Source organism: Acanthochromis polyacanthus, chromosome 15 (genome assembly GCF_021347895.1).
Source record: "Acanthochromis polyacanthus isolate Apoly-LR-REF ecotype Palm Island chromosome 15, KAUST_Apoly_ChrSc, whole genome shotgun sequence".
NCBI lineage: Eukaryota > Metazoa > Chordata > Actinopteri > Pomacentridae > Acanthochromis > Acanthochromis polyacanthus.
Window position 1 is genome coordinate 16,716,917 of NC_067127.1, and position 27,749 is coordinate 16,744,665.

The following is a 27,749-nucleotide window of genomic DNA, read 5'->3' on the forward strand; positions in this document are numbered from 1 at the left end:
CACAGACAAAACAATCCAGCTGTGTGGTTCCATGCCGAGGGCAGGCTGCAGGGAAGCTACCCTGCCTTACCTCACCACTAACTTATAGCCTTAGGACAAATAAAATAACAGCGCTGACGGGGAAGTCACACAGTATCTTATTTGTGGATCTCAGCAGCTGAGCTTATGCGACTCTGAGACTCAAAACAATCGGACATTTAAATTCCTTTACTAAACATTAATCAGATAATACCTATAAATGGTATCTGATTGAGCCAAATTAGAGGAAAAGCATTCAGTATAGGAAATCAAAGCGCCAACGTTTTCTGAAACATTTGCAAAAATGATGTTGTGCAGCCAACGGAGCACAGTCAAGCATCTCCTCTGTCAATACACCAAACTGTGCCTGTGCTTGTATTGCAATGGTTCACTGCACATCAATCCCATTAAAAACATCCATAGACTGGCGATGAGAATGTTCAGCAGTGGTACTAAATGATTAGCTGACTAAGTGACTCACAGAAAATTAATTGAGAATCAATCAAGAACAACTTATGTGATATATGAAATGAAAACGCCAATCATTTGCTTGTCAGAACTCAGTTTGGTTTTCCTTTATGTGAAGTGATTCTCTCTAGATTTGTAGCCAACAATTACAACTAAGTAATGAATTAAAAAGGCCCAACTTCTGTCTTTTATTGATTGCATGATGAGTTGAAAACTATAATTACGTCATATGATCTACTAGTGTAACCCGGCTTGATGCGACGTGTAAAGCGTCTTTCAGCACATTATTAATGACTCACAATTTTCCATCCTTGAAAGAGCGGACGAAGATGTTGTCCTTCTTCACAGTCATGTCTTCGTGGCAGTCCGGGGAGATGACCTTGTTGCACAGAGAAAAGAGACAGTAAAAAGGTAAGATGATGCGGTATGGTGTGTGTGTGTGCGTGTGCGTGTGCGTGTGTGTGTGTGTGTGTGTGTGTGTGCTCAAAGCAGAGGAGGGGGGTGTCAGAGTCAATGACTAAAGTAGTTTCAGCAAAAGGCCACGCTGATTGATTGCAAAATAAGCTGTCTATGAAACAAAAACAAAGACGCAGCAGAGATGAAGAGCGATGCGTAAGGGCTGTTCATCCTCTGGCAGCATGCGTCGTGTACTAAAGTTGAAGAGCACAACAATGAGAGCTGCTCCACTGCCGGTCTAACCCAGAGGAGGCAGCACTGCCATTATAGAGATCTGATTTCCACCAGGCCCTGCTCTCTCTGTATATAAAGCACACACAGGCTGGGAGGGTGGAAGCTTTTTACTCGAGCACTGTGACTCACATTTGTTCTGTGATCCCATTTCGTCCTCCGACACATATGCCGCGCCGCAAATCTGAGCGCTCGGCTCGCACATGCAGACCCGTTCCTTCTGACTTTCATTTAACTAGGCCACTCAAAAAAAAAAAAATCACACCGTTTGTTACAGCCAAGCATCATCTGTTGCATGAGACATCTACCGGGGTACTACTCCACCCCGCTGCCATACGGTCACAGTGTAAACAATGACAGGCGACTGAGGAGTGCACCTCTCTGGACCGTCACAAGGAGGCAGCATGGAGCTCAGTCAGCTGCAAGCCAAGAACAACAAATCCTGGAGGCGGGGCACTGCTGACTACACAGTTAAAGGGACAGCTTTCCCCACCCTCTCCCATTCTCCGAGTTCGACTTGTAGCACTCGCACAAACAAACAAGGCCTGTCACCATTTTATTGTGAGCTAACAGCGAGTGAGAGTTAAGGGTGGGTGGAAAGAAATGGAGAGCTGAGAAGATCAAATTGATGTTTGTTTTTTTTGCACTCAAGGACACCTCAGGGAAAACAAGTCATCGTTTTTGATGATTGAGCTGATTAGCTTTCTCAAACTCTTCACCTTGCAGAAGAAAAAAGTGTGTCCTATTTATAGACATCAGCTGGTGAAGGGCAACGGCAGGCATGTTGCAGCATTTCATGGTAGGTGTATTCTAATGCAATAACATAATCCTGTTGATGTTACATAAGCAGGCGTTTTGATGAAATGGCACAATGCTGCGAGTGAACCAAGACCCAGCAGCAGCAGCAGCAGCAGCAGCAGTGCCTGTTTCTTCACACGGATGCAGCAGAGAGCAGCAAAGGAAGGCAGACTATGAGCTCACCAGAGCAGGATACCACGTTGTCTTCTTTTTGTCACCGGTGGCAACCCCCTCCACACAGACCACCTTGCCGAACAGATCTTCATTCTGCCGCTGATCGCTCTCCTCTTCTTCACTAGAGGATGAAGATAACTCCTCCTCTTGACTGTGGGAGGAAAAGACAGTTTGCTAAATGGACTTTACTACACAAAGGTACAGTGAGCTAAACTCTTTACATTTATTGCATATTACAAATTCAACTACTACCATGTGACCGTTTTGATTTCATGTTTATTATGAACAAACATTTGCTAGTTCTAGCTGCTGATTTTCTTTGCCTGTGATTTAAAAAGGACTGTTTAAATAAAAAGCAAATGTGATAGCGTCAGCTTGGCTATCACTATTTTCTGACAAAATGATTAATCAGATTTGCCAGAAAATAATTGTTAAAAATGATCATCCCACTAAGAAATCCTCTGTCTCAGAGTATTGTATGACTAACTTGCTGGACACAAATCTGTGCCAGCCTCCGTAGGTTTCGAACACCTCCATGTCATCAAAATTTGCTCCTCAATAAGGTGGACCACTTGCTGTCCCAAAACATAATCCGATTTAATGCTGAAATTTGACTGAGGAAAGCGCTGTCAACTTATCGCCCTAATGCATGCACGAGTATCACGGCTGTATTAAAAGAGAAAAACACAAAGTGAATGGCATTTCACATTAAATCCATGCTATACATGTATTTTTAAATGGGTTAGGAAAATAAAATAGCGAGTGCTGGTTTTCTCTCAATAAAGGCAGGCAGAGGATTTCTGCTAACCAGTCATCTTTTCATTTAACTGCTGCTCAGCTAGAAAACATCTCCACTCGTCAATCCCACCACGCACTCTGTAGGCTTATCATTATGTAGCACAGCGAAACATAAGGCTCGCTCTACTGATGAGCTCACTCATTAGGATCAGCGTATTGACGAGCCGGCTCACTCACTGCCGTCTGACAGTCATCCTGATGCTCAGGCAGAGCCCGGCTGCAGCCAGCAGACAGCCAGCCATGTCTCTGAGTGATCATGCAAGCAGCACCAGCAGGCAAACAGATCCTCTGTCCTCTTTTTATGCCTCACTAGGCCAGCTCTGAGCACAACTATGTACATACACACACACACACACACACACACACACAGTGTCTGGCACGACTCAACAACAGTAAATCAGCCAGGCTGCTGCTGCTACTACTACTACAACAACAACAACAACAACAACAACAACAACAACAACAAAGCTGTGAATCAAAGTCATAAACAAAGCGCTCAAACTCCTCAATGAAGGAAACTTTTTTTTTGCATGTATAATGACTGTGATAGCAGGGAATTGTTTGACAGGAAACCTTACGTTTAAGGCTGGGATCTAAAAGAATAGTTTAACATTTCCTGCAGCAAGTTGGGATGTCTGTATTAGCAACAGCAGCAGGGTTAGCCTAGCATCACACAAGGGCTGGAAATCAGTCTAAAAGGTTACAAAATCCCAACCTCTATGTTATTGCTTTATCAAATGGAAAAAACAAACAAACGTAAAAAGAGTTAAAGAGGGTTATCTGCTGAACAATTCCTTAGCCAAGAACAATGACTTCTGACAGTGTCTGCTGCTCATCTGGCCAACTCACGGCTGCATAAACAAGATAAAGTGCGCTATTTACTGCCTAGTTGTTTCCTCTTTTTCTACTCTTTCTTCTAACAGGCTGCTGGCTGTTGCTGCACATTTAAGCCACAGATGTGAGAGTTGCATCCATCTTATCTATCTCTTAAAAAAGCCACTGGACTTTGTTTGTCCAATAATATCAATCTACATTGTTTTCCTAAACCTTGTAATTTGTAATTAGTACAAAGGCAGACAACAGGTTCAAGGTGCTAATGTGCAGCTGGGACCACTCCAAGGCAATATTGCATCAATGTTTAAAGCAATATTGACTTTTTTCTCTAAGTGCTATTAGCAAGGGGGTGGCAGAGAATAAAATTATGTAGCCAAATGTCTTCTTTATAACACAGAGAAGCCACAATTACATCCAGTGGAAAAGTAAAAACCCTCAGCAGTTCCCATTCCCCGATGAAAACTCTGCTGTCTCCCAGGAGCAGGGACATCAGAGCATAAAACACCCACTGGAACATTTGAGTCAAAGCATGGGGGAAAAAAAGAGATAACATTCAGCAGGACCACGGCATGCTCATGCCTCTCCAGCACGCATGCAGACACGGGAGCCCGGCATGATTAAGGAGCTGGAGGAGGCGCTCTGCTCTTCAAGGCCTCGGGGGCTCTTTATGAGGGGATGGAGATGAGAGTAAATCTTTCATTTCAACTGCTGTCAGCGTACTTAGAATGGGAGAGCCTGCTACTGATGACTGTAGATCGGTGGAGAAAATCCCTCCTCATAGCATCACAGACCTCTGATATATTAAGCTTGATACGAGCCCCGCGGGATGCGCACGCACGGATACTCACATTGGGTTTGATCGTCGGCCGCGGTTGCCCTTCTTGCCAATGACAGGTGTGCCGAAGTGCTCGGGGTTGGTGAGAGGGAGTCTGTCGAGCGTCTGCAGAGGAGACAAACAACAACAAAGAGCCTCAGTGGCACCTTGTCAGACAATGCACTGCAAGATGAAAGATTTGCCCTGTATTATACCTCGAACCTTGAATTCTCATCATGGGATTTCGTCACTTACAAATGGATTTGCGCAGCGGTGGAGACATTTTCTTTTGATGACTTTTCTGCGACAAGTTTATTTCACAGCTGAACTTCTAAACGCCGATATGGGACCATTCATAAACAGCAATTTAATTTGAACACTGTGAGTAATGATGCGAGACTCTATGTGATGTAATTAAAAAACAAACAAATACTGTATATATACATATAAAATGGGTAGTTTTTTCCTGGAGAGCTGAGAGATGAGGCTGTTTTAAAACTGCAGGACAGCACAATACTTGCCTCGCTCTCTGCAAAATGACGCGCTCCTTTCAGGCACAGAGAGGAACGCCTCAGGGTCTTCTCATCGCCGTCGTCAAACACTGCAGAGATGAGACACAAACTATTAGGCTGCTGTATGTAGGCCAGGAGTCCACCGACACACACGCACAAAACCACACTAACGGCAAAAATAAACTCCCCCTCTCAGTTACAAAATGTCGTCTTGCTTTAGATACTCTGGAAACAAATTATGCCTGTCTTTTAAGGGCTGGATATATTCTCTGGCAGGGAGTGACAGAGACGCTATCAGCTCGCAGCTTTAGTAGAGCGTCAAGGATCCTCCGCTACACATGAAGTGAAGTAAATCGTTAAATAAAAGCGATGTGAAGAAGTGTCTGAGGATTTACTGTTTCTATTGATGTATTAACTGAAGTCATATCTAGGATATTAGATCTCTGTAAACCAATTTCTGCAATAAACACTGATATCAAATAACACTTAATATAACAGCAAATATCAGAATAATGACCTCAAGCTGCCTTCCACTCACTTTTGGCAGTCTCGTCGCTCCTAACGATAAATGCCACATTATTCATTGCTCAAACACACTTGGCGACTACCCTAAGGGGAATCACTTGAGGTAACTTCAACACTGTGCTAAGTTTTTTTCCTCTATCAGCGAACGAAAAGGATGAAAATGTGCCAAGATGAGTGTTTTGAAGGCAGAGAGAACCCCATGGGTGCGCTTAAGTGACGAGCAGCTGCTGGGAGACTACAGATCTGAGCAGCAGACTACACAATATGTACTCTGGATTATCCAACACTGTAACTGTGCACTCCTGACAAATTTGCAATTCCAAATTGCAAGAATCATCTCCCTCTCCCCCCCCAAATTTGCTGGTGCAGCTTCTCAAGAAGGGAATTTACTGCTTTTCTCTGTTAAAATCCCGCTCTGGTTTTTGATTTAACCCCTAAAAACGCATCTCTGTGTACTGAAGTTACATATTTCGACGTTTACTCCATGAAAATAATCTTCTCCAGCCTGAAGATGGCCTCACTGTAACCAAAGTGTTGCTTCCTCTAGAATGTGCAGATCATTCACACCTTCCAGCTTGCTGCAGATCTGGCACACCAGCTCACTTACAACTTAAACACCTTTGAACTTGTCTGTGCTAAACAAAGACAAGCTGAAATACCGGACTGAAGCCATAAACGTTCAAATCAGAAACTAATACCATACAAGAAGAATGATGCAGAAAATTTCACCTTGCAATGTGACAGAAATGGTTTCTTATGTTGTGACCAATGGAATCTTGTAAGTCTGGATTTGTGTTTTTGAGGCAGTCATTAGTATGTTCCAAATGCTCAGTCATGACTGCTCATCACGTTCATTATGTAGACTTATAAATGGTCTTATTTTTGAAAGAAAAGCAGTTTTTTCAATGAAGACAACATTAAATTAATCAGAACTACAGTGTGGACATTGTTAATGTGGTAAATGACTATTCTAGCTGGAAACGGCTGATTTTTAATGGAATATCTCCATAGAGGTACAGAGGAACATTTCCAGTAACCATCACTCCTGTGTTCTAATGCTACATTGTGTTAGCTAATGGTGCTGAAAGGCTGATTGATGATTAGAAAACTCTTGTGTCATCACGTTAGCGCGTGAATAAAAGTGTGAGCTTTCATGGAAAACATGAAACTGTCTGGGTGACAATTTCATGACCACAAACTTTTGAATGGTAGTGTATTTTTCCAGCAATAACAACCATATGGACAAGCTAACAAGGTTTAAAAAAAAAAAAAAAAAGAAAACAGCGATTGGCATTTTTTTCTTCTTGCTGACATTTCATATATTAAATGACTGCATATTTGACATAATATCAAAATTGGCACCTTAGTAAACAAGTAACTGTAGTCACACCCTGAAATGTAGCATCTACCAGCACTGCTTGCTCATAATTGATGCTGTATAAGGTTTTAATGTTGACGCAGCATGGCAACCATGCTCCATCAGCTTCTAAAGCTACCTCAGACTAAAACGCCAAAACCATATTCATTTGGACTGAACATTTTAATAATCACACAAATAGCAGCACTGTGGAAAATCACTCCATTTTCCTCTTTTCTTAGGCTTCTAGTGGAGAATGTTCTTTAAGTGCATTGCTGGGGAGAATGAAAATACAAGCCACTCTGTGTAATTCTATTTGTGCACAAACATGTTTTTAACAAGCTGCATTCAGAGTGCAAGTGTCTGAGAGAGGAGGAGAAGCATTCCGTTATTGACTTACCAACAGTATATATACTAGCATCAGTCAGCTTATTGATTGTGGCCTCTTGGTAAACTCCGTCCTGATTCTTCACCTCTACAACAGCACCCACCTGTGGGATGCAAACACTGCTGTTATTTGGGTTGTCAATAGGGTAATTCGCATTATTTTCTAATGATAAGTCTAATAATGTGTTTAAATAATGAGACGGACACGTTGCTGCGACAAGAATTCTAATTGACTGAAATTAAATTGCAAAGCTAATGCTTCACTGCCCGATGCTCTTGTGCTTTTTCCTGCATTCACTATGGAAGAGTCCTCTCACACAGAAAAAAAAAGTGGAGCTAAAAATGTAATGCACGCTTTAAACTAAAGGGATTAATTACTATTAGAGCAGAAAAACTCAAAGCAATGAATAACAACGTACTCAAGGGACATTAAAGACAAAATGCATCAGCCTGCATCGGTGCTGCCTTACCTTCAGAGGCCCTTTGATGTTTTCATCGTGAACCTCAGCCGTGGACAGATCTGGTTTAAAGGTCACCTGGGGAAGTGTTGGGGGAGGCAAAATGAGAATCAGCGATGAGAATAAACAACTCCCTAAAGACCTGACCGGGCCACATCAATCCTTCCCTTCACACAAGCAGCACATCTCCACTTGGACACAACACTCAACTCCACACTAATACCATGGCTCTTTTCTGGCTTCACTGAGTGACCGACCCCCCAGTTGGCAATTGTGGTGCATCTGCTGATGCCAACTGTGGTGGATTTCTGCTGTGAACATTAGGGCTACACTAACTGACCACCATCCCTCCCCCTCTCTACATCTGCAGCCTCCTCTAAGTGAGCCACAGCAGATCATAATCTGATCATGCTGTGATAATCTTACATCTGCATGCCAACCTGGCATTGCTGTGTGTCAGAAAAGACCGCAAGGCAGGCACGCGCACTTGGAGCCATTTACCGTCGCATATTTTTCACGGAGCCTGTGTGAAAAGTTTCAAAGCAGCCAGAGGCTCCGAATCTGTTCAGCGTTACAGATGCCCCTCCCTGCTTTGTTATCAAAATGCTCACGTGCTTCCTCCTCTGTTTCCTGAGGGAAATTAAAGTAATTTTTGAGAGCATGTGCAAGTAAAATAGCAACATAATTATATTGGAAAACAGGCTTCACTTTTATTGACTGTGATTCAGTTTAGAATCAATTGACATACAAGAGCAGAAAAAAAAGTTAAGCACCTTGTCTCAGAAAGCAAGCCTGCAGGTAACAAATTCAGACAATGCTCTCTGGAGTCAGTTTCAAACATAACAACAGCAGAAACGGCAATCAAAGTCTCCCTGTGAAGGAAGAATGAAGACAATGAATGAAAGAAATATATACTGTAAGATGCTGTCAGGTCGCAAAATAAGGGAGGAGGGGAAAGGAATAAAAGGCTTCCTGAGGCAGCATGTCATCAGTTATGGAGATAATAACATTCCTGCCCCATGGAATAAAGGAATCCCTTTCTTCATGGGGAGGATCTGCTCTCCACACACAGAGGCAGGGTGACTCTTGCTGTCCAAAGCCTCAGCTAGAGAGCGTCAATAACACCCAGCTATCCTGACAGCCTCGTAACTGTGAGCTGGGCTCCTGCAGACGTCTGTAGCTCTGCACACAAACGGTACAGCCACTTAGACTTGATAACAAATATTGGAATAAGATACGAAATCATATTTCTGATAAAACACAGCCTCAGTCCAGCAAATTTGACGTGATGTGGACACTGAGCTGTGAGCACTGTGAGCTCACTCACACTAAATTCAAAATGGTTAGAGAGCAGTTTTCCAATTTGAAACTGCGAGGCTGTGCTGTCTAGTCAATACTGCAACATGAAGTGATCTGGATTTATTCACTCGGATTTGACTGCAGAGGTGTATTCTATGGATTTTGGCCTTAACCAGCCAGAGGTCTCAACCACCGACCTGCCCCAACGTTAAAACCACAGACAGGTGATGTGAACATTAAACATCTGTGTGGATGTGGATGCTACTTTGACGTACACCACCCACCTAAACATTGTTGAAGACCGAGCACAACAGCAGGACAATGCAACCGACTGCAACACAAGAATGGCTTGAGGAACACAATAAAGAGCCCGAGAAGTTCATCCGGCCTCCAAATGCCCTACATCCCAATCTGATTGAGTGCCAGTAAGATGTGCCAAGAAGAGGCCAATTAATGGAGGCCCCAGTTGCAAAGCACAGCACCAAATAATTCCCACAGGACTTCCCCAGAGGTCCCATGATGTATACAACCCAAGAAGTCAGAGCTGTTTTGGTGGCCAACGGAAGATCTACACAATATTAGGCCGCTGGTTTTAATGTTGTAGCTGATGTGTGTATGTGTGACAGCTCAGATAAAAGCCTCCAGTTTTTCACCTTTTTTCCCCTCATTATTTACTGTTCCTGTTGGTTCATATTAACAAAGCCTTCAACTGTTCTGTTCGTGTTGTTTACTTCATTATTATTTTAATGAGTAATGTGGTCAAGGGACCTCAGTTGAAAATTAGTCACTTGGCACTAGCATAATTATTTTTTGTGCTTTGTCCTTGTAACAAATTTTTTTTTAAAAAGGATAAAATACACTACTACAACTCAGAGTGTACATTTTTGCTTGAGCTGAAACATCTAAATGCAGCTTAGTCACAATCTGTGCATCTGTAAATCAGTTTTTATCCACCTATGTGCACATCTTTCCATTACCTTTGTCTGCATCAGTACGTCTTTTAACAGTAAAATGCTACGAACGGTTCACTGCATTTGTCATTCAAAATTACAACAATTTGTTTAAATCTGAAAAACACAGACAAATGTTTGGTCTGTAATAAACAAATCCAATTTAAAATTCATGTTTTTATTACAACACGCTTCATGTTTTCATCCTCTGTGGTCATTCGCAAAAACTGCTGTCACTTGGACCAGTCCACTTAGAAAGTGTTCACAAAATGGGGCGAAGTAAAGCGGCGTGCTAAAGGGACAATAATGAAACTACACTATCTGAAAGGTTCTTGTGGGAATAGTTTGGAATCTACTCCCAAGAACGATCGTGGGTAATGGTGCACATTTTCGTTGGCTTTTAGAAAACAGAGATGCGTATTGTAGCATTACCACAACAATAAATCTGAAGTCATTTGTTGAGGCAGCAGGCGAACCACAAATGAACGGAACTTCGATTTTAATACACAATTTTAGTTCAGAGTTAGATTAAAGGCACTCAAATGACAGAGTTAGTCATGAGTGATTGAATCTAGTCCTAAAAACAGTAGGTTTCTGTCAGTGCTTTGGAAAAAAGGGAACTGGTAGTATTTTGGGACAGCTTATTCATCTGCATTTTGATTTAATCAGGTAATTCCTAAAATTTAACAACGCAGAGATACACTTTTGCAAAAAGTTGCTGTATGATTTCTTTAATTGAATTGATTTTTGCATTTGCCAGTGAAATTTAAACGAAAAATGAAAATGTACTATCAAGACATAGCACATGTCTTGATAGCACATGTGCTAACTCCCTCTGTTATTTAGTAACAGAGGGAGAGACACTGATGCTTCAATTACCATAGATGGTATTGAAATCAAAAGGGTAAGGGAAACCAAATTTCTGGGTGTTATTTTGGACGAAAATTTGTGTTGGAAATCACATATACAGTATACAAAGGCAAAAATATTGAAAACAATAGCTATATTACACAAAGTAAAATATTCACTGGATAACAAAACATTGTACATTTTATACAACACCATGATTGTTCCACATCTGACCTATTGCATTGAAGTATGGGGAAATGCCTGCAAAACTTATACTCAGTCAATTTTCATATTACAGAAAAGAGCCGTAAGAATAATTGGCAGAAAACGATATAGAGATCCTACCAATCCATTATTTCTTCAATTAAAATTGCTGAAATTCCATGAATTGGTAGATTATAGTGTTCTGCAAATTATGCTTAAAGCTCACACAAATACACTGCCAGTTAACATCCAGAAAAGATTTGGAAAAAGAAAAAGCAAGTATAACTTAAAAGGAACAGAGATCTTTAAAAAAAACAGGGTTTAGGACTAAAATGATGGAACGTTGTGTGTCTATAAAAGGAATCAGTTTATGGAACAATTTGAAGAAAGAAATCAAAGAATCTAAGTCAAGCACCACATTTAAAAGATTAATTAAATCCAGTATGTTACAGAAATATATTGAAATATGTTAGTTACATTTGATTGTCATTCTTTTTTTTCGTTGTTGTAAAAAGCACTAATTTAAATTGTAATAGAAGAAGTAAATGGTTTGTCACTGTCTGTGTTGGCCAGCAGCTATTTTATTTTATTATATTATAGGTATGTGTGCGTGTATATATCTGTGTGTGTCTGTACATGTATGTATATGCGTGCATATATATATGTATATATGTATATATTTTCATGTTCTTTTTGTTGTTGTTTTTAAGTTCACCTTTTGTAATTAATTTCTGGGGATAAAGGGGCAGACATAATAGACTTGTCTTCTTTCTGCTCCCTTTCATTCATGTTTTGTAATTGTTGTATTTACATGAAACATTTTTTTTTATTTTACAAATGAATGAAATAAAACAAACAAACACACACATAAAAACTGTCGTGCAGAACTAATTTGACACAGTAGTTGTTACTGTGCCATAGGCTTATTCCAGACTGCAAATATGTGTGCTGAACTTTTTACAGTAAGTGACAGTGACATGGTGCTAATTGACTTGCACAGGTCCTCTAGTGCAGATTATTATCATAAATAAGAACGCCACACAGATCTCTTCATTCAGTCTTAAAATCACTGAAAAGACACCAGCGGCATATGCTGCAACCATTGACTTTGTTAAACAAGCAGACAGAGATTAATGAACCAAAGAGCTAAAGAGGAATTCATTACAGTGGAATATTCAGACTCGCAACCACAGAATAATCGCCATGTTTCAACATTTGTGAAGCAGAGCTCACATTCACATCACAGCCACCCAAAAACAAACCCGGCACTCAGCCAATTAGTATGGTAATTAATTTATGAGCCAAGACTGTCCTATTAGGTTCGTTCTAGCCCACATTATTTAAACTAAGAACATCACATGATCTACTTTGTCATGCTGTTTGTCTCTGTCCGTAAGACAAAAAACACACTTCATTCGATGATTCCAGCTGGTGTTCAAGAATAGCAGAACATCACTGCTCTTTTGTCTCTACAGGGGGAACTACAGTGCACTGACACAGTGAAAAAACCGGCATCCAATCTTTGTTCCTCCCACACACTCTAGCAGAACGAGAGACAAGTGATCTGTCTCTATTGTATTATCCAGATGCTTCAGCCCCACTGGGAAATGAGATAGGGTACTACGTGGATCATGCAACGCCTTCATCAGCGAGGCACAACACCAATGGGGAAACGGCAGTCGCACCGTGCTCGCCACGAAGCATGGAAGCCGTGGGTAAGAGTGACGCCTAAGGATGTGATGGATACCTGGTGGGCTAGGCCAGAGCCTGCTTCTCTCACAGCTGGGCCCCTGATTAGTGTTTCAACTGTATGAGCAGTACTAACAACGTAAAGCAGGTGGTGGAGCGGCAGCATAGAGGCAGAACAGCTGGATTTTTGGCAACATTAGACACAAGAAAATCTTTTAAATGCACATCTAATTCCAGTGGCAGGCTCTAATATCTATAACGAGGCCCTTCTAATCATCCCGACAACCCGACATGTAAGGGAATGTTTTGGACAACATCTTTTGAATTAGGACATCTCCAAACAAACTGTTCTGGATGTACAATAAAAGCTGAGCTGAGTGATCTTGACACCAAGACAAGGGCCCCGAGCCCTGCTGCAATCCACTTCACACACACAACACAGACAGACAATTAATTTTTAATTCTGGCTCATGAGCACTTTGAAATATGACTTACCTTGGCCTTGACTAGCCTCTTGGCAGTCTTAATCTTGGCTTCGCAGAAAGCCCCTCGGTACTTGGCACTCACATCCGTCCCTACTGTCAGGTAGGGGGGCTCCTCCAGAGTCTGAGGAAACAGAGGAGAAAAAATCCGACAAAAATCCAGTGAGTTCAAAGCCTTTTGATATAAATATAGTTTCCTGACACAGGTGTATTCTCACAGCTAAAGCGGGAGGACACACGTACAAGCTTAGCATAGTCGAGGCCAGCAACGCAAAACCCACCCGGCTCAGTGATTCATCCATGGAAAACACATACCATCTGCTGTGGGTATTGGAAAACAAGCCTCTGAGGGAGCAAACAAAAAGGCCACTTCACTACAGCTTTGATGACTACAAAGAAGAAGCTATCCGAAACACATAGCACCATCTTGTGTCATCACTGGATGTTTATCAAACCTTTTTTTCCCCCCTCAAGAGCGGATTTGCAGAGGGTAGGGTACACAGAGAAAACAGACTTTCTGTGTGCGGATGGGGGCAGATGATGTTTGTGGTTCGTGTAGTGTGGAGACAAATTTACTGAGGGTGTTTCACTAAGACTTGAGAAAGGCCTAACCTAACAGCGGTATATTTAGACATCTTTCTAGAATAAGCCCCGAAGTGGGCCACACTTCCTGCTTCTTCTGACAGCAGGTTTTAACTCAAGTGTTGCTCAAGGAAAACATCAGCTCCTCCTGTAATGTGCAAAAACAGCAGATGCACTGTTTCGGATGTGCACTGAACGAGGAGACACATCATCTTTTCTGAGTGAATGAAGTGTATTAACACCCAGTGAACTGAACATGCTCAACAAGAACAAGTAATTTAACATCCATCTGCAAAAACTGACAACAGAAAGACGGCTCTGTTTGTCACTCATTGCTCTGAAAAACCATTCCTCCAGACAAGTGGTGCCTCATAATTCATACTACTGACTGATCACTTGTAAAACTCAATAAGATATAAAACTCTGTGTTTGTTTCTTTCATTTTCTGGACTTCAACAGATACAGCCCAAACAAATAAACTGTGGGAGTCGTTCATAACAGTTGTTCATTGTTCCCACGAGGAGAGCAAACAGTGAACAGGTTGCCATTCCAGCTAAAACTCCACCAGCGGTTAGCGGTGCTCCGAGCAGTGAAGAGGAACTAATCACTGACACCAGCTGCTGGAGGCCTCTGTGGCACATACTTGTGTCATGACTGAGCCTTTTTCAGGACTGAAAGGATCCACATCTGAAAACCGTTTGCAGGTCTTTGTCCCATTGCCATCTCTGACGTGCTTCAATTAAGATGTTAGGCAACTTTAATGAACTTTAAGAATCTCAATCAAAGTCATGTCCTTTGTTTCTTAGTACACTACCTGACAAAAGAGACCTACTGCCTTTGTGTAAACACTTAAACCTTCTCCCTATATATCGCAAGTGAAGTAAACGTAGAGTGGCAAGAAAAACACTAAACAGCACTTTTCTAGGGGAGTTCCAACACTGATGGAGTGCACCAGAAGAAGTCAACCTAAATGGTTTGAAAAACATTTGTTATGGCCAGAAAGTGTAAAAACAGAGAAATTGTGTTTAAATTTCCTGGAAGTCACTGAACAAATCGTGTGTCATTTTCATCAGGAAAATGAAATGTCTTATTTAACCATATACCGTAATATGATTCTATAAAAAAAGAAAGAAAAAAAGAAGCACTCTGCACTCATTGGTGCAACGAAGAAACCATGAGTCACTCAGTTATGACCAAAAGTCACATCGCAAAAAAAATATTAGGGAGTTTTCAGATGAACTGGGCTGAACTGCTGGCTTTGTTTTCACAGAGTAGACAGGAGATAAATAATAAAACAAAAAAAAAAACGCAAGTAGTAAAACAGCAATACTATGTACAGCTACCATTTTTTCTCCAGTTGGGTTTTTTTTTCCAATTCTTGTAAAATGGATAATGAGAAATTCAGCATTTGTTTGACTTTTTCTTTTTATAATCCATGGCTTTCTAACTTTTTTATACTGTATTTAAGAGATGTTTGAGTTATCTTGGCTTGTGGCCATAACTGTGCTGTTATATATAAATATATAGATGTGCCAGACTTTGTACTGCACTGAAAAAAGCAGTGAGTAAAAATGTAACAGGAGCAAAAGCACCCCAAAACTTGTTGGAGTTCAGAGGATTAAAGTGTTTACTTCACCTCAAGCGTTGAGCCTAACTCCACCCACATAATCATTTTGAAAAATGCTAAAACTGGGCAAGGGGCTGAGAGAGGGGGCGCAGATGTGGATGTGTGAAGCAGGAGTTGCTCATTGACATTCCCAGGCGAGAGAAAAATGGAGAATGACACAGAATTTGCTACACCTTTGCCACAATGGGGTCTTTTGAGGCGGAGGACTTTTCCCCTCGAGCGTCCCCTGAAGCGGACATTAGCGTGGTGAAGGACCATGGTGGTCTGAGCTGTATCGAATCGAGCCGTCGGGTCCAGCCTGAAGCCGGAGCTCTCTGGGCAGAGGTAATGCCAGTACATGGGAGGATGGGGGCAGTCTCTGAGTGGCAATGCTAGTTAGGAAGAGTGTAGCAGCAGAGTTTAAGGGGAGTTTGGTGGTGCTTCTACAGCCGTCAACAGTATGAGTCAGAAGCACTGCAACAAACTGAAAATGACTAAATAGGTGGTTAGCAAAAAATAGCGTCTCAATCATTGATTGTTTTAAAATGAGCATAGTTTCACAGATTTACCCTCAAGCATGGCACTGTAGGAAATGGGCCACCCACCTCTGATTAGAGAGCAATGTCATTATTTTACATAGAAATTTCATGACAGGAATAAATGTCAAAAGACTGACTCACCAGGTGTAACCCTGCCACTGCCCGCTCATGTTAGACGGGTTTCTCGACTCCTTTCGCTATTTGCATGTTATCATTTTTCAAATCCACTTCACTACGGCAAACAACAACTACCTCTAGGCTAACGTTTGTCCATTTTCAACCCATGAAATGCCCATAAATTCAGCAGAAATGTCCACATCGACCCCAGCACTGATGTGTTTCACCACAGCAGAGTCACATAATTTAGTTCAGTTCAAATGTGCACGACCTCTTTGAGCATTAGCATTGCTAGAATAGTGCTTTTGAGTCTGTGTCATTGGCTCAAGTTCGGGAATGGAGGTTGTTCAGATTCTGCCAAAACCACTGACTGGGCATACCAGTGAATGCATTATCAAAACACACCAGGAAAAAAACTTTAAGCTGCAACCGAAGCTGTATTTTCACATTCATGAGCCATTTTATTTATGTTTATTAGTGTTACTGTGGGCTTGCTTTAGAAATAGCTCAACAGCTGAATTATGTGGGTAAATATCTACTCGATAAGGATTTAGTCTTTGGCAGACAGTGAATATTAAAAGATTCCTATCAGGATGAGGTTCAAATAATGATAAGAACACGCTTAATCTGTGTCATCACTGCCAAGCTAATAATCCTAAAATGGCTAAAATGCTGCCCTTGCGAGGTTGCATATCCTTCCTTGATTTATGTGTACATCTGCTAATATTTAGTCTTATAAGACATTAACGGCGACAAAGATTATCTAGATAAGCAGACTGGTGATCTGACAAGGAAACACTGTCATTCCATTAATCAGACAGGTGTTACCAAAACCGACTGCCAGCCAAATTATCATGCACGAGAGCCACAATTTGGCTGTCAAGCAAAAAGGATGCTCCGCTCTGATATCAAAGCAGATACAGTACTGTGCACTAAAAATAAGAGTGGTTAGCTGCCAACTGAAATCCAGTCAATCTTTGTGGAAAAAGAATTGCAGGGATGCTCTGTTGATTTAGAAGTAGCATCTCACATCATTTTTTTTTTTATGTCACTCTGGGAAAAGATTTTGTACACGTAGCTCTTACTGATGAGGCTCTCTGTGCACTGTGGTTAAAAATAGTGGAGATGTGCAAAAGTGCAATAAAATGACGGATCATTTTGGAGATGTAGGTGTATCAAGGTCTACTGAATCAAATCACAACTTAAACTTGATACAAAAATCAAACACATCCAAGGACGTGTTTTGTTTTTTTTTGGCGTAGCTTAGGGTGCCTCATTTCCAGTGTCTCTGGGATTCTGACAGATGGGAGTCAGGGGGCCGAGTCCGGTGCTCTTCAGCCTTCCCACCTCTCAGATAAACACCTCATTAGTCTTTAGTGTAGTCTGGCCAGAGCACCAGCTGTCCTAGCCGACGCCGGGTTTACATGACGCAGCAGCCATTTCCACAGACTGACCAGCTCTCCTGTCAGTCATGGCTGCAACACAAAGCTGGACCGCTACTGTGTGCAAAACACTGCCCTGGCTCCTCTTTCATATTAATACTCGTCTCCTTTTGTTCCCACTGCTCTAAGTCAGTTCTACTTTCTTCTTTTTAAAGAAATACTAGTGAGTCAGAGAGGGCAGCTTGGGTTATCCTGACAGCTGTGGTCGTCAAACGTCTACAACTGAACAAGGCAGGGGTAATAACACACTACCGAAGCCTGAATTACATTTGTCGTGCACACATGCCAACACAAATAGAGGACAGTTTGTTGCCTCCACTGATAACTCTCCCCGCACTGAGCGAAAACTATGAAAGAAAATTCCAGTCCTTGGATTAGATTGCTATTCTGCCTACAGCTGTCTGGAGAAAAACACCGACTACTTTTTTTATTTTCTTTGCCTCTGCCAGTGCTGAATGACAGACAATGTCTCCCCCGCTCAGAAAGACCAACCAATCAAGATGACTAAGCTCAGAGAGGCGGAATTCCTGTGCCTTTGGGACACATAACATCCTCTCGCCAACTCAAGATAACGTCATGGACCTAATAAGAGCTGCTATCACCTAAAGAAAGAAAAAAAAAAAAGAGCACAACAGTATTTATTAGAAGCCTCAAGCACCACTTCAGCCACTACATGCAAAAAGTCAACGCGATGGCAACAGCAGCAATACAATCAAAACCAGTTCTCTGGCTATTCACCTGACGCTACTGATGTGGAAAATACTCTCCAGGCGCATGTGCTTGATTAAACACATACAAATGCGACTTGGCACGGGGAGACAAAACGCACCTGTGGCTAAGATGGCAAGAAACAAACCTGAACTCCTCGAAAAACTGCAGCTTGACTTGGCTTTAATACACCACATCTGAGAGAAAAGTAAGTCCAGGCTGAGCAGTTGCACCTCACTGATTACTGGTGATCTAAAGCCTGCTCAGTGGTTAAGCCTTTCCAGCCAGGGAACAAAACAGGCAACGATGCTAGATTAAAGTCAGAGCTTTGAAATCATTCAAGTTTTACCAAATCAAAACATACTAGAGTGACACTGGCAGCAGCAGAATGGGATCGGTTTGTGCTCAATAAAGACTCGCAGGTCATGAAAAATTTAACAGCCCACTCCATGGTTGAAAATAAATGGCTGCTTATAGAGCATTTCTTGGACAGCTTGAGCGACTTCAGCATTTTCAGTCTACAGTTCAGTGAAAAGACGCCCCCTGGCAGCAATCAAACGGTTAAAGCTGCCATAATGATGGCTCAGTTGTAGGGTGATGCGTTCGGGTTCACTTTATACTATTAGGGAAGGAATCAAGCAAGCCTCTGGGGATTCCCTAAAGGCAGAGTATGTGATACTAATTTAATACGCATTTTGTCACATTCAGTGAATATCTCCTCATGGTCCACACTGTGCATGCTGAAAAAAAATCCAGTGTTGGTACACAATCCTGGCTCTGTAAATGGGAAACAAAGTGGCTTGGATCGCGCCACACAACACGACTTTATTGCGTCCTGTGCACATGACAGGGGGGACAGGGAGGGGAGATAAGAGGGGGAAGGGGGTGGGATCCAGAGGAATGGTAGATCTGGCAAATGCTAACTGTCCTAATATCAAAAATCTTTTTTCCAGAATCACACACGCCGCCTTTAACAGAGCACAGGCTGCTTCACAGTCCCACCAATACACAGATGCATACTGCTACTGCATTAACACACTCTCGCACAAGCCTCTTAAAATATTCCCACTGCCTCTCATTCACTACTCTTAAAGCTGATATGGCCATCCCATTCAACAACACTACTGGCTCAGACAGATTCACAAGTCAAAGTTCATCTTTGCTGAACTCCAGCCTCAGAATTTGCATGGTCAGCCAGCAGCGACAATGCTGTCATTATGAGTCGTGCATTTGCGACGCATTTGTGGAAGAATCGGTTCGGTTTTCTTCACTTTCATGGACTATTTACAGCCTGTGGCTGCTCACACGTTATCTCCACTAAATCTACATCAGGCCCATTAAATCCCCCTTTTTGTTGGACTGACTCCAAGTCTGACAGACCCATATTTTCGCAACAACTCCATCGGGAAAGTCATGGCAATGTCAGCTACTTTCACTTTATATTTCAGAGGAAAATATTGTGCTTTTTATTCCACTACACTTATTTTACAGCTATACTTGTGAGTTACATTGCAAGATAAACACTATGGACTACGCAGGTGTTTTGGATTGACTGGACTCAGGTGTAAATTTGGTGGAGTTTTGCTTTGAATGGCATGATGCAGTCTAATAAAAATGAAATGGAAAAATATTGGAGTGTGTTCTCATCCTGGCCGCAACAACAAAACAACTGGAAGGGTCAATTAAGCACAATTTGGATGTGCTCACACCATCCCAAGAAGAGTTTTAATGAGGCAACCGAGGTGAAAATGCCTAACTAAGATGTGTGTGCAGGCTCTTTCAGAATTAAATACATTAAAAAAAAGTCCAAATAATAAAAAAAAGAACTTGATTAATAATTTTTGATTAAACTACTAACACAGTATAGAAACTAGCTCACTCTGCATGATACAGACTTTTACTTTGGATACACCGAGTCAGTTTTTCTGAATATATATACGCTGTCTTAATACTTTAAACTAAACATTTACATTTTCTTTTTATCATTTTACTTTGTAGTACTGCTACTTTCGCCAACATAAAGCATCTGAATATCTCTTTCACCAGTTAACCGAGTCATTAGTGAGTTCATTTTAAACGTTTTTACACAATTACTAAATTGCCTGTTCAAAAAATGTACAGTAATGGCAATAAAGTAAAACGTTTTTTTAATTGATTTTTGTTATTAATTTAATGTAACAGTAATTTGGGTGAACTGACCCTTGAACAGACCAGCAGGAGAGATGTTGCTGTGGATTTGAGAGGGAAAATTTCACCTATAAAGACCCATAATAAACGAACAACAATCAGCTAAATCTACTGACTGTGTAGCTGTCAACATCTTTTTTTATTACTTTATTGAATATTTCCTAAACACTGAAGATGCATGCTCACTGACATGTTATCTAACTACAGCATGTGATGCTACCTTAAAATACATTTATATTGTTACCAAGCTACCTATTATCAACTTTGTTAGTTCATTTATTGATGAGAGAGATCATGCCCTATATATAGTTAGTGGAAGCATCCACACACAAAATAATGTCCTTCCAGCAAACAGTATGCTGTGCGATTGTGAAAACTAAAAAAAAAAAATTGTAATAAAATACTTGACAGGCCAGAAAAATATTTCTGATTTTAGCAAACAAACCAGATTTTTACTGACAGTAAAATAAAATCATTTTGACAGCTATGATGGAGCTCAGGAGTCACCCTGAGGACCACTGCTATGCAACAAATGATTAGGCTGTAGCTTATTAACTGTGACTGTGTGTGACAGTTCACCTGTCTGAAGTGTTTACAGTGCTATTTACTGTTAGATCCTGATTGATTCTGTCTACATGCCAGAGATAATTTATACTATTAAGTAATTAATGAGTGTGAAATTGTAGAGCAAAATAAATGAAGCAAAACTTACAATGTGTGTGCACTCCAGTCAACTAAGGACATACAAACTGAACAGTGTGCGCTCTGTAACATTTATGTACCAGTGTCGGTGCTGAATAGTAGAGCATGCCTGATGTTCAGACTTTGTCCTATTAGCAAAGAGAGCCTGTTTAACCTATATTTTGTTACTTAAGGAGGAACTTTGGGTTCCTCTTATTTGGCATGAGATTTGTCTGAGCAGCATGAAAGTGAGAGACAGAGACTGAAAACAAATGTCTCACACCAGAGGTGAGAGAACCGGCAACATTGATGCAGCAAGGCGGCATATCGTTCTTTGTTTCAAAATGTTTTTTTTTAAAAATTAGAAGCTTTAACTAAATGTATAGGTAATCCGATTACATCTGTTGTTCTGTAACTTTAACAGAATATAGCTACCTGTTTTGGTGTCCTCATTACATACTGTTGTTCCATGCATTCTGTCATTCCCAAAATACAACTGAAATAATAGAAAAGTGTTGGAGTCTCAGTTTGTGTCATTTTCACACCAGTAATGCACCTCACGCCCTCAGCTTCTTTAAATTTTAAGCAAAAGTTTTTCAGTCATTACTGTTGCTGCTGCCCAGACTGTGAACCTCTCAGGGTGCTGGAAACAGGATGACATAACACTTAAATGTCTCAGTCCAATCAATATTGCCACGCAAGTCCATTATTTTCATTCTGAGAATTACAATGTGTTGACGTCTGTACGACCACACAAAACTGCTCATTTTTAAATATATTCAGGGACCGGGCAGCGTTACGTAAATATAATAAACAGCAGTTTCTGACCCATTATATTGAACTATAATGAATAGGCTTGTAGGCTGAACAAAGGAACATGCAAGAGGCATGCAGGAAAGAATTAAGCTCCCTCCCAGCCTAGCTCACACGTACAATAATCCTGCTGTGAATCACCTCTTTGTCCAAACCAGAGTCACCACAATTCCAGTGACTGGTACTTCAGCAGGAGTTGCCTTGGCAATGCCATGGCAGCTTTAAACTTAAAAAAAAAAAAAAAAAAAAAAAAAAAAAAATCACTTTCTTTACACAACTACTTTCTAAAAATTGGGGCACTCAGCACTGTTCCAACCTGGTCACCAACAACTCCTTATTTTAAGAGAAAAATTCAAATCAAATTTTACATGCCAATTTATAATGACTAACAACATTTTGACACGTCTTTATCGATCAGACACCCACGCTGAGAGCCCACCTATGATCTATTAGATGCAATACACTTATATCTTTCTCTTATTTGCACCTATCTTTGACATTCAACACCCAATCAATCTGTATAAATCGACCAGCAGATTACCAGACTGAAGAACTTGCCTCCTCAGCTAAAAGTACATACAGTAAAGCTTAGTTACACACTAGTAAATCACACTAAACACTACTCTGCTGAAGTGCTACAAAACGTCTAACAAAGTACTTTGTTACCAGGCAGGGACATATTAAGCGTCCTTCTGTACGTGACCTGCTGAGGCCCTCTTCCAAAATGCATAAATTTGGATCAAATTACCTCAGCACCCCATGCTGTTCACCATCACTATGGCAGCTGAAGCTTGTCTAAATGCAGGAATAACTCATCTAAAACATGCTTTGCGCTCAAAGCAAATCAATTTTCTTGTTTTGACACAACACAGCAGCTATGGACTGCCAATTGCAGTTACAGGACTACTGCAGGAAATGACTATTTTAAAATGTTCACCATAACGAAAGGAATTCAAAAAGAACAGAGGTACATATACCAAATCCTACATTTCCCATAGTGTACCTCAATAACATCTTTTATTACACCTCCCCTGCCTTCCTCTTTCAAGCCTGAAGCCTTCACTTTGCTACTCGTCATTTTTGTTACAAACATCTGATTTTAAGACCATGTCAAAGGTATTTTTTAATACAACAAAAAGCTCCCTTGTCAGAAAATCTTGTGAACTACTTCTTGTTATTAAAAAAAGAATCATGTTTACACCTGTTGAACTGCCACTCTGTGTTATGATACAGTCATATAATCTTTAACAGGCAAAGTCAAAGTTTTTGCTGCTTTGAACGTTTAGTAAAAGTACCCCTGCCTTGCATGCATATACATATGTTATGACATTTCCTGGTCTGGTGGTTGAACTTAAAATTTTAAAACTATCAATATGGGGTTTGAATTGGATGTATTGATATTACAAAGACATAGATAAAATTGTTGAGTAGTTTTCCTAAAGTAAGAACTTTCTTTTAGGGGTTGAACAATAGCAATTATTTGTACTCACTCATAACCAATATTTAGAGAAAAAAAATACAATAAAATTGAAAGTCTTAGTGTGGTAATTTACAGCAACACAAACTCCACCACAAAACATTGCTATATGTGCTCATGTTTACTCATCTAAATATGAAATATATTTGTCTTTGTGTAGAAAGTCTAATTCTTAGAGCATTTTATCCAGCATACGGTGTTTAAACAGTGCGTGCGGCTTCTGAAGAAGGGCTGCGCACCATATGCCTAAGTGATATGAAATGCTAAATGAACATAATGAAAAGTTGTCCTAGTTACAGAGCAGTTTACAGTTTAGGCATTGAACAGATGCTCCTACACACAGCGGTAAAATAACCGAGTGCTCCTCCGGCATCAATAGACCCAGACAACTCGGATCACTATGACGACAACAAATGCAACAACATTAAAACTGAAAAAAACGTGAAAGAAGAGGTGAAATCATCGCTCCTTTCAGCAGCAATGCGGATAGGCGAGTGTAAGCATAACAACCACCTAATGTACGCCTCCTGCGTTCCAACTGAGACAACTTTAACTGTGAAATTGTCACCGGCACTAACGGCAACGTATTTATTCAATTCGCACATATTTAGCCTTTTTTCAAATGTCTGTGTTGGAAATCAAGCAGCAAAGCAGGCCCAAAGTGTGAAATGGGTGGTTCTGCTAAACCCACGTTTTCCTATAGCATCCATGACTCAGTTCATTGAAGTGTATTTCTGGTCGTAGCAAACAGAATTCCACCGCCTTCCTGTGACACAAACAAATTATTATATAACCACAAACTATCCTGCAGATCAATTCAGCACTGCTAGTGGGACAAGTGTGAATGCAGCGTTTTGGAAGCAGACAAGAAGTAAAGCTTTGTATTAGATAAAAAATTATTTCCCAATTTCACATGGCAGATATGGCAACTATGTTCACATCCCACAATGCTTAGGGTTGCTGTTTAATTGGATACTTTAGCAGCCTGTTGATAAGTCTATTAGTGGGTGGTGGTATAGTTTGATTAACCACAATAAGCATAACACCATTAGGGCCAAAGTGACAGATTACAAATCACTACCACGGCAGCTTTTAATGTGTCCACCACTAACTCTCCGATCATAAAGCTTGTCCAAGTGATCGCATGTTCTTCTCTGATGCTGTTATGCAATGCATTAGCATAAAAATGTAACTAAACCAGCTCTTGTCAAAGCTCCTGTATGTTACACTAATTAAGTGAAAAGTGAAACCGCTCTGCAGGTTGTGATGCTACACACAGCTCGCACTGCAACAATTGACACGTTAAGACACAAAAGCCTGCAGCCACAACAACAGTCACAACTGTGATCCATTGAAACTATAAGAAAAGATTAAATAGCTCACTTCGCAGCATGTTCCCCAAACAATGACAGCTGCAGCTTTATCAAATTGAATACGGCTGGAGAAAACAATGCCAGAGTTTTGAATATGTCATAAACTCCGCGGCTCATTTATTCCACTATTCATAAATACACCATATATGCCACACCTTTTAGTATGGATTCAGATTATCACTGCACATTCAGGCCTCATCTCAGCTTATAATTCAATAACAACACATAACAAAGCAGAACGTCAATATTACAGTTCCCAATTTGTGTTTGCAAATACAGCTGAAGCCACTGGAAACTCAATATCATGCATATCAAACACATGTATTACTTTGGCCTGTATCCAAGACACTTGCCTGGCCGTGTTTAAACAAGACCAGCATTTACATTTAATAAAAGTTCACACTGGCGTTATTCATGAGAACAAAATGGGGACGAAGCCATGCATATGAAACACATTTAACAGTTTGCGTTTAATCCTGCTGTTTACATAAGAGCTGAATGAAAGTGAGCTGCATGAGAGTTTGCAAAGAGACACCAAAAAAAAAATGAATGAACATACCTTCATCTCTCTATGAGTCCTCTAGGTGACCAGTGCAACGAATCCGAGGCTGAAAACAGAGGTGGAAGAAGCTGTTAGGGCATCACACTGAGTGCCAACTTCAGTCTGCCACAACAAGACACGATTATGTTATGATGACATCACTTTTTCTGCTACACTGCTGGATGCCATGAAGGAAGCTGGGCGGTAGACGCACACTTTACACGGCTTTGGAAAAACACATCGGGGCTGCACATCGTTTTGCAGCGAGTTAGGACTTTAACCGATTTAGGAGAAAGAGAAGGGTGTGTGTATCTGCGCGTGTGTCCTAGAGCTTTCGAGCCACATTCCCCTAAAAAAATGTTGCAAAGTAAACCATGGCCAGGCTGATCACTCATTCGCAGAGCCCCTTAAAGCCGTTTATGTAATGCCCAGTGTACTGTTGTCAGTCAGTCACCAGGGCTGACTTGGCTTGTGGCAACGCACAGTGACTAGTCGTTGGCCAAAGCAGCGAGAGTCCCGTGTCGGCTGAGCACAAATGCGGGGATAATGTTTAAGATGAAGTGATAGACAGTAAGGAAAAGCCGCTCGGTGCTCGGTTCTCCGAGTACAGCAGCGTGGTGCCGTCTGCACCGCACTGACTCTACCAACACTACAGCAGAGGATGACGCCATTTCTGTAGCTGGCAGTCGGGTAAAAAGGAGAAAACACTTGAGCGCACAAACACTGGAAATTGCGGGAACGGTGATCGCAATTCACCTGCCCGTGTCAGAGCCATTTCTTTCCCCGGAGACGGATCTCTTTCGCGCTTTTGTAAATTTTCAGAGCAGGAAAACTGCTCCGAGAGCGTTCATTTTCGTTTCTCCCCCTTGTGTCGGTGCGCTGCGCTCTGCAGAGAGTCCACTCGACAGCAAAAATAGAGCGATAATAACACAGCCGCCGAGCCAGACCTTCACACAAATGTCATATTCGCGGCCGTGTCGTAATAACAACGTTAAGTCGGAACAAAGTGGGGATCGTGCTGTGCAGCCTCGATGAAAAGTGACTTTCTCTCCTCACAAAATGTTCTCTTTATCGACTGGTCTGGCATTTCGCTGACTGTTCACTCAGCGGCGATGAGTGAGGGTTGCTGCCTCTGACAAAGAAACAAGTCGACGGAACGGTTCGCAACAAGGTCAATCTCGAGGAAGACTTTGCAACGGCAGTGACATCGCGTTAAATCCCGCACAACATTTTTATTGTTAGAAGAGAAGCCAAGGTCGCAGCCCTCGTTTGTGGTCGCGTTGAATGATCGCGGAGGATACAATGTCATCCGCCCCAGACAATTTGCCAGACCAGCCGCTGCGAGTGGAGTGACTGACCACCACCAACAATAAGCCCGAGTCTCGATCGCCTTATCCCCCCGTCCTAAAACCTGGCACTGTGGAACTAAAGCGTCGAGCACCATTTAAACCTCACTGATGATTCCTCCCCAGTTTTCGATGTTTGCCAGTAACGGAAATGTGCAAAAATATTGGTCACGCACACGCAGCATTGAGAACAACACCAGTCCTCTCTAGCAGAGCGAAATTAGTCTGCTTTTACAGCCACAACTGATGAGTTTCTTGATACGAGGCAGCCCATCTGGTTCAGCCTACACTGGACAAGTCAATCGTTGAGAAGCTAACGATACTGGTGGCACAAAAGAAAAACCTGACGATGCAGTTTACCTGTTAAACAATACCGTTTTAGCTCGGTGGTCGACAAATCACATCCTGCAGCGATGTCGAGCGTACACAAGTGGGAAATTGTTTCGTGTAATATCACTTTTGACGGCTATTAGGGAACACCATGACAGGCGCTGCTCGACGACAACCTCCCCGAGGATTCCTCCGCTCAACAACACAACACTCCGGTGCTTGTCCAGCACACTTGAAACTATTCACCCTCGGAGTAGCATAACCTCTCACTGTGCTCATCAGCTTGATTTGGCTGGCTACAGCATAACTTTGTTATCGAGCTGACCAAGTTTTTTCTGTATTTTCGGCAGTCAGCTTTTTGCTGTCCAGTCGCCCAATTCATTCATTCCCCCGAAGCCCCCTAAACACAACACGGCATTAGTTAACAAGTTAGCTAACGTCAAGGTTGGCTTGGTAGCAGCAGGGAAGCAAGCTAGTAAAAATGTTCAAAATAGCGATGGCTTTGCCGAACAAAAGCACCCTTACCTATGCTGTCAAGTTGAGAAACACTTATGCTTTTCGACGAAAGTGTATTAGTAATCCATAGGAACATTTATGTGAAAAAGCTGACAGGTTTTAACGTCGTCCGTCGGCCCCCGGTTGATGTTGGATGCGGATGGGTAAAAGTGGTTTTCGCAGAGAGCTGCTGTTTGCCTTGTTGAGTA

The 27,749-nt window shown here is 41.5% G+C and overlaps 1 protein-coding gene across 3 annotated transcripts in view; it reads right to left on the reverse strand.

Moving 5' to 3' along the window:
* The window catches only part of arid4b (AT-rich interaction domain 4B), a 47,856-nt gene extending 20,111 nt beyond the window's left edge, over positions 1–27,745 (reverse strand). For 2 of the 3 annotated variants that reach the window (XM_022191278.2, XM_022191276.2), the window contains exons 1-9: positions 27,571–27,744; positions 25,388–25,436; positions 13,317–13,427; positions 7,843–7,908; positions 7,386–7,476; positions 5,113–5,192; positions 4,626–4,717; positions 2,155–2,296; positions 786–865 (exon numbers count right to left, since the gene is read on the reverse strand). In XM_022191278.2, the coding sequence (XP_022046970.2) occupies positions 786–865; positions 2,155–2,296; positions 4,626–4,717; positions 5,113–5,192; positions 7,386–7,476; positions 7,843–7,908; positions 13,317–13,427; positions 25,388–25,393 (668 nt within the window). In that variant the 5' untranslated portion in view covers positions 25,394–25,436; positions 27,571–27,744. Of the gene's footprint in view, positions 1–785; positions 866–2,154; positions 2,297–4,625; positions 4,718–5,112; positions 5,193–7,385; positions 7,477–7,842; positions 7,909–13,316; positions 13,428–25,387; positions 25,437–27,570 lie in introns of all 3 variants that reach the window. The other variant, XM_022191277.2, reaches the window with a different exon arrangement.
* Between the last annotated feature and the right edge of the window lie 4 nt (positions 27,746–27,749).